Consider the following 12,645-nt stretch of genomic DNA (forward strand, 5'->3'; position numbering starts at 1 on the left):
CGCTTTGGACTCGATCACTTTTTTGAGATTGTGTACAAATTGTGAACATAAGTCACAAATGATCGCCCTATGTATGAGTCCATCACAAAATTTTCACATCTGACTTATGAAAGCAGTTTAACTTAGTTTTTTCCTTCTTCAAATCACTGTACATAAAGGCAATGTTTACTTCTAAATTATTAATTTACTATCTGATAAACAAAATGTTTCATTTGAAGCAGAAGTGTTCAAGAACTATAGATTCCTAAAAAGTTGTTGAAAGCACTTCATTGAAAGAAAATTTTAAATTTCAAACTTCTCAAGATAAAATAAATGAAATAAAGTCAAATCTAAGTGCAAGTGTTTTAAGGATTAAACAGTTTTGAATATCTTAACCTAAATATTTCATTACAATTAAGCCAATTTTCTTAGCAAGAATTATTTCTGACTGGATGTCATTGAGGGGAAGTTTTTCATTTGCAATATTTTAGGCAGCATGAAACTAAATTTTCATCATATATGTATGCATTGCTTACTTGACATTTTGAAGTTTCAGTGGCTTCCAAATCATCTTTTTTTATATAAAATAATAACTATGTTTTTGTTACAATCACATTAACCATTACTTTTTATTCTTTCGCTTATCCAGACCTCCCTCAACGCAGTGCCTGAAAATAAAGCGAACTTCTCACTGACCACCAGTTCTACAACCAGACAAGAAACTCCCAAAACAGACCAGGACTTCAGCAAAATATGGAGAACCACTGTGAAGCACAACCTGCATGGGTAAAAGAAGAAAAGGAAATATTAGAATCTCTGCAAATGAAAGAAAATTGTGGAGAACCAGAGCCTCTTTTCATTAAAGAGGAGCTAAAGAAACCAGGATCACAAATAAAAGATGAACAAGAAGAAATAGAACTTAAGCAGGTAAAAGAGGAACCAGAACCGTTGCAGATAAAGACCAAACAAGAAGAAATAGAACTTCAGCAAATGAAAGAGGAGAGAGCAGAGCCCGAACCTCCACAGATAAAATATGAGCAGGAGGAACTCAGTATAGTGCTAAAGAAAGAGCGGCTAGAACTAAAACAGCTGACTGATACCTGTATAGTAAATACCACTTATGAGGAAAAGGACCTCTGGGAACCAGATTCAAACAGGGAACTTCTGGAGATATCTTTAGAACCTGAGAACAAAAATTATGAAATAGGCAATGATGAAGACACCAGGTCGAGTAGCGATGAAGAACCGAATCAAAATGAGAGATGCCAGAAAAGCATAGATCAAGATGACAACGTAGGCAATCCAAACACAAAACGATTGCCGAAAACACACATGAATGATAATTTGTCTTCTTGTAAAGTATGTGGCAAGTTATTTGCACGGTCGTATTTGACAGAACACATGAGAATTCACACAGGTGAGAGGCTTTTCCCATGTGCTACCTGTGGAAAACATTTCATTACTGGAAGTAAGTTAAAAATTCACGTCAGAACTCACACGGGTGAGAGGCCTTTCTCATGTTTGACTTGTGGAAAAAGTTTTAGTGACAGAGGAAATCTGTCAAAGCACGTGAAAACTCATTCAGGTGAGAGGCCATTCTCATGTTTGACTTGTGGAAAAGACTTCACTAATAAGGGAAATTTATTTCAGCATGCAAGAACTCATAGGGGCGAGAAGCCTTTCTCTTGTTTGACCTGTGGAAAAGGTTTTGCCCAGCAAATTCATCTGAACGACCACATGAGAGTTCACACAGGTGAGAAGCCTTTCTCATGTACAAACTGTGGAAAACGTTTCAGTGAAAGAGGAAATTTATTTCAGCACATGAGGACACATTCAAGTGAGAAGCCTTTCTCATGTTTGACTTGTGGAAAAAGTTTTACCCAGCAAATTCACTTAAGTGATCACATAAAAATTCACACTGGCGAGAAGCCGTTCTCATGTTTGAGCTGTGGAAAAAGTTTCCGTCGTAGCAGTCATTTGACTGTTCATATGAGAACTCATCCAGGTGAGAGTTTATAAGTCATAAGATTTATTTTTAACAGCTGAAGTGCCAGATGTGAAGTTCTTCATATGAAACTTGCCTTCTTTGGATTTAAGCTTTAGCCAATAGTTGGCTGGTTTTCTCCAGCAACTATTTTGCTATTTAGACTTAAGATCTCGTCAACTCAAACAAACATGACCTCCAGGGTTTGTTTAAAACTAAAATTAAATAAAAATAAGAAAAAAATTAGGAAATGGTTATTTTGGCTATACAACTTGATATCTTTTTTTACATTTAGAATGTAATTGAAGTATTTTTGATAAAACTAGTTTTATTGAAAATACTAGTCTTAGCAGATGCTGTCTAACTTGGAGTAGTCCTTATGGTGCCACACTTCAACTTCTGATTGGTTGAGCAGTATCTCTTGATAACTCTGTACTGTGAAGTGCATTATCTTTGTGATCTAAGATCCATAATCCCAATTGCACCTTAGGAACCATCAAGAGCATTTTGCCTCCAAAGGTCAGAGAAAACTTCACAGATTTCAAAGACTTAAGTGAATTAGTTAATTTGTATGTCCTGTCCTTCCAGCCAAGTGAGGCATATATGGGAGAACAGAATGTGACCAGCTATATTTGTATCTGGTGGTTCTGGATTGATGCTTTTTACTTTTAAAGTAAAGTTTTAAAGTTTTTTTTTTTTAAATCAAAACAGGTCTCTCATGCAAATTGGATCTCAACTGGACAACCTGTGTAAATAAAGGTCAAATTAATAAAGTAATGGAGCATGGAGCTATGTCTAAGCTTTGATCTTCCCTTTCTCATTGGTTTGTAGATTAGTTTTTGTACATTTGTTTGCATTTTGTTTCTTTTATTAAATTATTAGCATTAGTTTAGAAATGTATTTATTTTTTAATTCTAACAGGGAGTAACTCGTTGAATTTTCTCCAAAGATAAAGCGTCAGTGTCAGTGTTCAAAAAGAAATGTAAAGGTGACTAATCTCCTGATTCTTCTTTAATGTGATTAGGATCACCTGGAAGACACTTAAGCACATCATCTAAGAAAATTATTTATTGTAGGCTAAAATCACTTAGTTGAAATATTCTAATCCTAATTTAACTGTGGGATTAAACCAGCTGTGGGGAAGGTTAAAACACCTCAGAGAGCTTGGAAATCTAAGTATTGGACAACAATAGGTTCACCAAACATGAGTTACTCAATTTTCTGGCATTGTGTACAGGCTAACCATTGGTGGGCAACAGTTTTGGGGAATAGAAAGAAAGATCTCGCCTACCTGTGGTGGAGATAATATCAACCTCATCTTTTAAGGTGGTGGAACCCTTTGATAAAACCTGAATCTGTCAAATTATCTTTTGTGTAATGGACGCCAAATTTCTATTTGACTGGTTGGATGGAGCTGCTATTCTACATGTTACTAATCTTTGACTTTTTGCGCATGTTGTCTTGTCCGTGAACTATGTAACTTATTTTTAATTGTTCATGTATATTTTTGGTCAAAATATTTGTCTGTTCTGAGGTTACTGAACATGAGCTGCACCTTCCTTTGAGCTGACCAGTGGAGTTATGTTAAACAGGCATCCATTGATTGTAGTGCATCTGCTTGCATCTTGGTTAAGTAACTATAACCAACTTATAGTTACTTAACTTAATGGTGTGACCATTTTTATAGAAGTAATTCATTTTAATCCAAATATGCAATAATGATAATAATGCAAATAACAGAAAAATAAACCAGATAAAGAATAATATGAATTTGATCAGATGGAATAAAGAGAGATTAAAAATATGTTGAAAATGGAGACTGAACTTAAAAAAAAGTTAAATACACATGCACATTATGTACTTTGTTTTTTATTATTATCCCACTCAGTGCAACTCCCTTGGATTATACATCCAGTATTCCCGTTTCTAAAAACTACACAATATTTGTTTGTTATAGTCTTGTACGCTATAATATTACTACTATTGTTATTTTTAATATATATATATATATATATATATATATATATTGTCTTATCACTTGAACCTTTGCTTAAACCTATACATTTATTGCTGCACTTACACTTGATTTCCCCCTTTCTGAGCAATAATGACTTTTTTAAAAGGACCAAGTTTATAAAAGTTATGTATGAAAACTTAATATTTGGTTTTCAGACATTTATCTTGATGACAGCTATCTGCAAATAAATGGCAGCAAAACAAAGAACCCCTGGTGTTCATTACTCAACGTGGACAGAGTGTCTCTGTCCTGGTGGTGCTTTTATACCCACATATCATTTGGTGAAACTTTTTGGTTTTCATCATCAAACTCAGAACATCCCGCACAGATGTTTCATGCTGAGCCATTCCTGAACTTTTATTTATCAAGTAAAGCTATTCTTTCCGCTATGTGCCAAATTGACCAGGAGTGCAACTCAGTTCTCCTGTCCAGTAGGTGGCGACAAAGAACCAAGACGTTTCTTTCTAACCTCTCGGTCTGTCAGCAGTGGGGGTTGTTTCGCCATTGTGTCTCTCCAGCGACAATGTCTTTATCCCAGTCTCTGAGAATCTTTATCAGGGAGCGACTGACCGCTGCTGCTGAAGAAATATTCAGAGTTTGATAAAAACCATCATCCAGTACGAAGAAGAGTTGGATCGTCAGCGGAGACTGCTGGAAATCTGCTGGAAAACCAGCATAGAGCTGCAAAGAATAGGTATAAACCACCAGAGAAACTGATGTTGCTTTACTGATCACAGAAATGCAGGAAAGTCTGGTTGGAAGTGTTTTCTATGGACCTGATGTTTTTAAAGGATAGGCAGCTAAGGTGGCATTGGTGTCTGATCAGAGTACTGCCAATTAAGTAAGTGATTCAAAAAAAGTTTCTCATTTACTTTTAGGTGAATGAAATACATCTTGACCCAACACTAACCAAAGACACTTTAAAAGTTCTTACAGAGGAGACCTCTTTGAACTAACACCAATTTTAATCATGGATGAAGAAAACACCATTTATGATACCAGGTGACTTTCTCCAATCAATGAAGACAAGCTATCAAGTTTTAAATAATTGCAGACTTCCCAGATGTGAGCTCGATCTTCGTTGAATAATTTTACACAATGAAATATATTTGTCACTTATAAACAGTACAAAAGATTTGGAAATCTGCAGACTATTTCTGTTTACAATAGACCAGCTAAATGATGAGATGGTTTCTTTTGCCTACACTAATACTTCCTTTTTACTACATAAATTCATTATTAGTTCAAAAATACATCATAGATCCCAAAGGGTAATTAAATACTTGGCTTTAAGTTGTCAAAGCAAAGTGGTGTTTTTAATGGCCACGTTAATAATCAGTTTTGCCTTTTTGTCCCTCCAGATTTCCCACAGTGTCATGTCTGGAATGAGGAGGAGGTCCTCAATCACAAACATTTCTGAAATCAGGAGAGACACTTCAGTTTGGACCAAGAAAACTACAACCTCAGCGCATGAATAAGTTTCAAAGTGAACAACAATGTTTGATAAAGATCAAGCACAAGAGGGAAGTAGAGCCAGAATAAAGTAGAAGGTCTGGAAAAAAAACAGAACAAGATGAACAAAGATCCTCTTGCATAAAAAATGACCAAGCGGAACCAGAACCATCACAGATAAAAGATGAACTGGAGGAACTTTGCATCAGCCTGGAGAACATCAGCCTCCTGAACTGAAGCAAAGGAATATCTTTATGGTGAATCCTACTCATGGGGAAATGCTCCACATGGAACCAGAACCAAATAGGAGACGACCCCTCATTCAGATCTACTCTGAATCCAAGAATCAAAATGAGGAGCAGAGATATCAAATAGACCTGGAATCCCATAGAAATAAAGGGCTGGATCAAAATAAGAGGCCTCAGAACGCAAAAGGTCCCGGTGAACATGTAGAAGATGCTGAAGTAAAAACAAACAAACATGAGAGTAGAGTTCTCTACATAATTCAAAAACTGACATTCTAACAGAATATTATTGAAAAGCTCACTTTAGGAACTTTATCACAAAATGAAACCTATGGATCAATTACACACAGACGGATGTTTGAAGGTCTTTATTTCTGTCATGATCTCCCACTTACAGCTTATGAAAACATGGCGTTTAAAATTAGAATATTACATCAGACCAATAAGAAAGTAATCCAAAAAAATTTGGGCTTAATGAAAAGTATATTTAATACCTGCTGAAAGGTTATTTTCAAAAATACTTTTAATCTGACAACAGACCTCATCTGAACGAATATTCCAATTTATTAACTATGACAGTTTTCTGATACTGGGATTATCGCAAAACTAAACCAGCTCACCTCTGTGAATTTTCATATGAACAGTCAAATTGCTTTTTTGACAGAAACTTTTTCCACAGGTTCTACACGAGAAAGGCTTCTCACCTGTGTGGATCCTGCTGTGGTGAAACAGACTTCCTCTTTCGCTAAAACTCTGTCCACACGTCAGACATGAGAACGGCTTCTCCCCAGTGTGAGTTCTCATGTGACCAGACAAACTGCTATTTTGAGAGAAACTTTTGCCACACGTCAAACACGAGAAGGGCTTCTCGCCTGTGTGAGTTCGTATGTGACGAGTCAAATGGATTTGCTGAACAAAACGTCTTCCGCAAACCAAACAGGAGAAAGATTTCTCGCCTGTGTGCGTTTTTATGTGCTTAGTTAAGTTTCCCCGTTCACTGAAACTTTTTCCACAAGTCAAACATGAAAAAGGCTTCTCGCCTGTGTGAGTTCGTATGTGCTGATTCAAGTAATTCCGAGCAAAAAGCCTACCACACACTTTACAAGGAGACAGATTATCATTAATGTGTGTTTTCCTCTGTGGTTTTACTTTTGGATAGCCTACATTGTCACTGTGACCTCTGATTTTCTGACGCCTCTTAATTCGCTTCAGTTCTTCATCTCTACTGGATCCTGAGTCTTCATTTTCATTTTCACTCATTTCCTGGAGTTGGTTGTGGGCAAGAAGTTGGTCGGAGTTTGGACCGGGTTCCCAGCAGTCTCCGTCCTCATAAACCGGATTCACCATGATGGTATCAATCTCTTGTTTTAGTTCTAGCTGTTCTTTGGTCAGGCTGATGTAGACTCCCTCCTGTTCATCTTTGATCCTTGTTGGTTGTGTTTCTTGCTGTCCTTTTGCATAAAAACATTCTTGTTCCCCATGGCTCTTTTGCATTTGCAGAGGCTCTAGCTCTTCAGGATCATCTTTTATCTGTGATACTTCAACATTTCCCTGCTTCTCTAGCATTTGCTCCTTGTTTAATCTTTCTAGTCTCTCTTTACTTTGCTGAGGTTCTGGACTGTTTTGTTGCAAACCGGGCCTTCTCTCCTGGTGGTAAGTGAGAACCTCCTCTTCCTGTGGGAAGCCTGAGAAGGAGAAGAAGAAAAATACAAAGGTGAGATTATCCTAAATAAAATAAAAAAAAGTTTTATAGGCAATAAAAGCCTCTCTAATCTCAAGGACGCATTCGAAATGAGCATTACAACATTATACATTCTAAATGTTGATGACCTCTTCATTCTTTACAGTATTTTTCACCACATTTTGACGCTCACAGTAGTACCCACCTCAATCTAATACTTAACCCAAATTTTACAGACCCAGCACAGTCTCTCATTATTCCTGCTGGCAGTCAGCTAATGCATTAGAGTGAGTTTGGTCTTAGTGTGATGCTTGGTATTTATTTCAAACCCCTGCGTATGACCTCACATACACAGGTAAGGGACGAAAAGCTTACTAAAGTCTGAAAATGTAGGGAAAACTAAAGCTTTATGTCAGGGCTGTCATTCAATGTAGCAAACCACTAACAACCCATAAATCTGATCTGACTAATAAGGATTCCCTGCCATATCCTGGCTGTTGAAGCAGAACGCCACTGTACCATCTAAATACGGTTTAGACAGAAAAGCAAGGTTATATGAAACCCAGCGTATCAAAGTGGTAAAGTTTCAAAGCATTTTCTAAAGGAAAAGGGTGACTTCAAAGGGAGCCGACACCTATTATTTAGGCACGTGCAATTTTCATAATGCTTTTGTCTAAATACTTTATTGGTTCTGTTTAATCACCTGTTACAATTACCTACCGATTGTATGATGTCAGGTGTTTTCGTATTTTGATCAGGCATCGAAGTAACCATTAACCATTTAAAAGCCGCAGCAGTCAACCTGAAACAGCTTCAGAAAGACTTTCCTGCTTCTCTGTGATCATTAAAACGACATTAATTCCTGTGGCGCTTCATACCTAGTCTATGCAGGTTCATTTGGGGTTTCCAGCAGACTTCCAGCAGTCTCCGCTGACGATCCAGCTCTTCCTCGTACTGGACGATGGTTTTATCAAACTCTGTGAATATTTCTTCAGCAGCAGCGGTCAGCCGCTTACTGATAAAGTCTCTCAAAGACTGGGATAAAGACATTGTTGCTGGAGAGGCACAAATATTCACCTTACACCACTAAACATAGCTAACTCTGCTAACAGACAATCTGCTTCCTGGTTTGACGGAGAATCGAAAGAGACGTCTTTGCTCATCATCGCCACCTGCTGGAGGAAAATATATCTCATAACTTAGCAGAAATACAGAAAATATTAAAAGCGTAATCTATTTATTTTACTTTGCATGTTTAATATGTCACCAGATAAATAATTTAATGTCCTGATAAATGATACCGAGTGTCTCTCCTCTCTCTATTTTAAACTTGTGTTTACTTTCAGAAGATAAACCTTTTGAGAACTAATCAAACTGTATTCTGTTGTTTGGGACAATACACGAAATAGAATAATGGTTAGATAAATTTATTGTAATTAACTGATGCAAATGATTTTTTTTTTTTTTTTGGTTAAAGTTCAAGGAATGCACTAATGAGCACTATGAAGATACATGACAGGGCAGATGACAAGTGCAATTTTAACTTTCCACTAGATGTCAGTGTCTTTCTGCTCTTTCTCCACAGACTGCTCAGTGTGTCTCTTTTTACTTAAAATTATAATTTTCCTCATCTTCTCATATCAAAAATTACAATTTTGGTGGTTCCTTCCAGAAATTTCATCACATATATTGTTGAGTTTATTGTTTATGTAGCTTATGCCTGAAGTCATCTGGACTGGAGGTTGAAAATACTGATGTAAAACAAAATGTAGGATGCGTAGGACCAAACGGCCGAGCTGCTCAGCGAAACACTACTCAAAAAACTGTTGTTTTTTTCTGTATAATAGTTTTTATTTTATTACAGACAAATGGGGAAAAAACATTCAAAATGAAACCACATTTAACACATTACTTCACACTTCATGAACCTCACTGATTACTAACCATAACATTTTTCATTTTCTGAGCCGAAAACATAAAAGGTAATTACAGTTTATGAGGGCAAAAGAACTTATTAATTTTGCAGTCATTTAGAAAATGTTTTAAATCAAGTGCAGGAAAAAAAAAAGAACTGTTGACACACTTAGTTATACCTGTTTGGCATTTTTTTATTAGTGCAAATGTTTTACAGTATTCACACTCTTGAGTTCCTTGTCTTTTTTCCGTACACTTTTCTCCACTTAACTACTTCTGCATACTATGTGAGCTTTCAACTTTTACTATACTCTGTTCACTCAGGACATTACGTTACCTGCCAGCATGCCTAGGTGGGCCCCATATGGGGGAAAGGAGGGCTGACATATGGGTCCCATATGGGTTTGTCCGCGGGTTCCACGGTGGCCCCACATGGGTTTGCCTATGTGGGCCCTACATGGGGCCTAAATGGGCAAACCCATGTAGGGTCTTGCCCTCCTTTTCCCCATATGGGGCCCACTTGGGCATGGTGGCAGGGGGAGCACATTGTCAGTATCCTAGTGATAGCCCTCTTGTTAATGTTGGCATTTGCCAAATAAAGATTTGCTCTTCATAATACTTTTAGCGGATACATTGCTATTTGCATAGCACATGAATTAACTTACTTAGTCAACATGCGAGTAATGGCATGACGGCTAAAATTATTTTGACTGCATTTCTTAAATACTGACTACATTTAGTTAATGTTAAACAACATGCTAGTCAAAGTCAGCATGCTGTTGACAGCATTTCATCTAACGTTAGCTTTTTAGCTAACATCTTAAACACTAGAAGGAACAATTTAATGTTATGAAACATGGTAGTGACCCACGGCGATTAGCACGATCTATAATACACTTTAGCCATTTTCAGCATATGAGCTTCTCTGCAGTAAATGAGCTAAAAATACTTTTTTTCTTTATATTCAACATATAAGCAAAAAGTTTTGCTTTGAAGTTAGATTGCAGACTGCTTTACTTTTTAATGTTTATGCCAATTACATTTATGATTTTTTTTTTTACACTGCATGGAGTATGTTACTGTAACTCAACATGACAGTGCTAGCCTAGATGCTATCATTATTATTTTAGCTCGTTTTCTTCACTTTAATTGTACATGAGAAAGGACTCGTCTGAGTGCAATTTAATGTGCTTATTCAGCAAGAATCGTCTGGTAAACCTTTTTTCGCAAATCTTGCATGAGAAGGGCTTTTCGCCTGTGTGAGTTCTCATATGAACAGTCAAAGTGCAGCGGCGATTGAAACTTGTTTTACAGATCATGCATGAGAAAGGTTTCTCACCGGTGTGGATTCTCATGTGAACAGTCAAATTACTTATTCGATGAAAACTTCTTCCACAGATAATACATGAGAACGACTTCTCATTTGTGTGAGTTGTAATATGCTGTGCTAAAGTTTTTCTACTGGGGAACCTTTTGTCACAGGTCATACAGCTAAAAGGCTCCTCACCTGTGTGAATTCTCATGTGATCAGTGAAATAACCCGGAGACGAAACTTTGCCACAAACGTTACGAGGCAGTTTCTCATTGTTTGTTTTCTTCTTTCTTTTTACCCGTGGATTGTCTTGGTGTTCACCCTGTCTTCTGATTCCCCAACCCCTCTTACTTTGTCTCAGTTCTTCATCTCTACTTGACTCTGGGTCCTCATGAATGCTATCTTCTTGGTTCTGGTTCTCAGATTCTGAAGAGATATGGATGAGAATTGGGTCCCGGCTTGGTTGCTGATCCACATTGTCTCTTTCTTCATAAGTAAGGCTTTCGGAAAAGATATCATTCTCCTGCCTCAAGACCTGAGGCTCTTTCTCTAGACTGACACAGAGTTCCTCCTGCTCTACCTTTACCTGTGAATGTTCTGTTTCTTCGTGATTTGCTTCTTTCATCTGTGGTTCTGTTCTCTCCTGTTCCCCGTTCAGCTCCTGAGTTTCAAATTCACCCTGATTCCCTTTCATTTGCAGAGGATCGGGTTCCTTCTGGTGTAAATTGGAGCTCTTCTCCTGGTTGCAGAACTGCTGGTCATCGAGAAACTCTTCCCCGCTCCAGACATAATGCTGCGGAGAGTCTGGGTAGGCAAGAAAAAAATTACATACCGATTATTTTTAGAATGAAAAGAGAGCACTCAATTTTTTCAATTACCTGGCTCATCTTACAGCTTTAATCACATTAAATAAAAAAGGTTATCAACACAACTAGAATCCCCAGAGTCCTGCAGGGTTCAGTTTGACTGCTGAAGTTGGGTTTAACAGTTTTTGTAAAAGTAAACTATTCGTCTGTTTAAGGCAGTATTTCCCAGCCTTGATCCTCAAGGCACACTGTTTTAGATCTTTCCCTGCTTTACTACGCCTGATTCATCTGATTGCAGTTTAGCAAACCTTGTCAACTTAAATCACCCAGGCTGAGACAAGGAAACACCTAAAACATGCAGGACAGTGTGCTTTGAGGACCAGAGTTAGGAAACACTGGCTTATGTCAAGGAAACATAGCAGTTTACTTGACACAGTTTTGTCACTTAGCTTTAAAATTATTTCAACAATAAAGACCCTCCACCAACACGTTCCCGTTTCTCTGTGATCAGTAAAACGACAGTAATTCCTCTGGTGGTTCATACCTATTCTCTTACGGTTTATTTCGGGATTCCAGCAGATTTCCAGCAGTCTCCGCTGACGATCCAGCTCTTCCTCGTACTGAACGATGGTTTTATCAAACTCTGTGAATATTTCTTCAGCAGCTGCGGTCAGTCGCTCCCTGATAAAGTCTCTCAGAGACTGGGATAAAGACATTGTTGCCGCAGAGAGTAGCTCACACATAGCAAACAAAAGCTAACGCAGCTAACCGACCCAAAAATCAAGAGGCTGGCTGTTAGCAAGACTAGCGGAAGTCATAAACCGGAAACACAAGAAGGAACTGGAGGGACCGTAACTAAGCGTCGACATGATACAAACGTATTTTATTTATTCTGAATGTATTACGTTTATGAATATAACAATAATAACGTCATAAATAATATTAAGAGAATAAAGTCATAAGCAGAATAACTCGTTATATTATCAATTTATTCCCGCAATACTACGACTTTATTCTGGTAATTCTATGACTCTTGTAATGACTTTATTCTCATAATTTTATTATCTTTTTCCTCTGCCTCCTCCCAGCGCTCCCATTGTTAACTAGAAACAACTAATCAGAGCCAGGAAGAGTGTTAGAGCTGTCAATCACAATCAGGTGTGGCGCTGTTCATCCTCCCCAGTTGACAGTTTTGACAAATATGTAAAAAAAAAAAAATATATATATATATATATATATATATATATATATATAT

The 12,645-nt window shown here is 37.4% G+C and overlaps 3 protein-coding genes across 6 annotated transcripts; 1 reads left to right on the plus strand and 2 right to left on the minus strand.

Annotated features, from left to right (window-relative positions):
• Nucleotides 1-670: 670 nt before the first annotated feature.
• LOC106944603 (oocyte zinc finger protein XlCOF19-like) lies at nucleotides 671-8,553 on the minus strand. Of its 3 annotated transcripts, XM_015027692.1 has the most exons (3): nucleotides 8,237-8,553; nucleotides 7,279-7,362; nucleotides 671-757 (listed from the first exon to the last, which is right to left on the minus strand). In XM_015027692.1, exons 1-3 carry the CDS (start codon nucleotides 8,406-8,408, stop codon nucleotides 723-725), a joined length of 291 nt encoding a protein of 96 aa, XP_014883178.1. In that variant the 5' UTR covers nucleotides 8,409-8,553; the 3' UTR covers nucleotides 671-722. The 3 variants fall into 3 exon arrangements, with proteins under 3 accessions (XP_014883178.1, XP_014883176.1, XP_014883177.1); XM_015027690.1 differs by lacking the exon at nucleotides 671-757 and having other exon boundaries at nucleotides 6,031-7,362; nucleotides 8,237-8,547; XM_015027691.1 differs by lacking the exons at nucleotides 671-757; nucleotides 8,237-8,553 and adding an exon at nucleotides 8,079-8,228 and having other exon boundaries at nucleotides 6,031-7,362.
• On the plus strand, nucleotides 719-2,195 carry LOC106944602 (oocyte zinc finger protein XlCOF6.1-like). Its single transcript, XM_015027688.1, has one exon. The coding sequence runs from the start codon at nucleotides 733-735 to the stop codon at nucleotides 1,996-1,998; it is 1,266 nt and encodes a 421-aa protein (XP_014883174.1). The 5' UTR covers nucleotides 719-732; the 3' UTR covers nucleotides 1,999-2,195.
• Nucleotides 8,554-10,320: 1,767 nt separating the features above from the next.
• Nucleotides 10,321-12,242, minus strand: LOC106944605 (zinc finger protein 583-like). 2 transcript variants are annotated; one of them, XM_015027695.1, is made up of 2 exons: nucleotides 11,947-12,242; nucleotides 10,321-11,388 (listed from the first exon to the last, which is right to left on the minus strand). In XM_015027695.1, the coding sequence occupies exons 1-2, from the start codon at nucleotides 12,131-12,133 to the stop codon at nucleotides 10,418-10,420; spliced, it is 1,158 nt and encodes a 385-aa protein (XP_014883181.1). In that variant the 5' UTR covers nucleotides 12,134-12,242; the 3' UTR covers nucleotides 10,321-10,417. The 2 variants fall into 2 exon arrangements, with proteins under 2 accessions (XP_014883181.1, XP_014883180.1); XM_015027694.1 differs by having other exon boundaries at nucleotides 11,935-12,239.
• Between the last annotated feature and the right edge of the window lie 403 nt (nucleotides 12,243-12,645).

The sequence above is a fragment of the Poecilia latipinna genome, unplaced genomic scaffold, assembly GCF_001443285.1.
Source record: "Poecilia latipinna isolate Pla-1442-1.1 unplaced genomic scaffold, P_latipinna-1.0 Scaffold104, whole genome shotgun sequence".
Taxonomy (NCBI): Eukaryota; Metazoa; Chordata; class Actinopteri; order Cyprinodontiformes; family Poeciliidae; genus Poecilia; species Poecilia latipinna.

Excerpts from the sequence above, each read along its gene's own strand:
- LOC106944602 (XM_015027688.1), top strand. The coding sequence starts at position 733 with ATGGAGAACCACTGTGAAGCACAACCTGCATGGGTAAAAGAAGAAAAG.
- LOC106944603 (XM_015027690.1), bottom strand. The coding sequence starts at position 8,408 with ATGTCTTTATCCCAGTCTTTGAGAGACTTTATCAGTAAGCGGCTGACC. Across the intron at positions 7,363-8,236 it reads AATGAACCTGCATAGACTAG|GCTTCCCACAGGAAGAGGAG; the intron begins GTATGAAGCGCC and ends TCTCCTTCTCAG.
- LOC106944605 (XM_015027694.1), bottom strand. The coding sequence starts at position 12,133 with ATGTGTGAGCTACTCTCTGCGGCAACAATGTCTTTATCCCAGTCTCTG. Across the intron at positions 11,389-11,934 it reads AATAAACCGTAAGAGAATAG|ACTCTCCGCAGCATTATGTC; the intron begins GTATGAACCACC and ends TTGCCTACCCAG.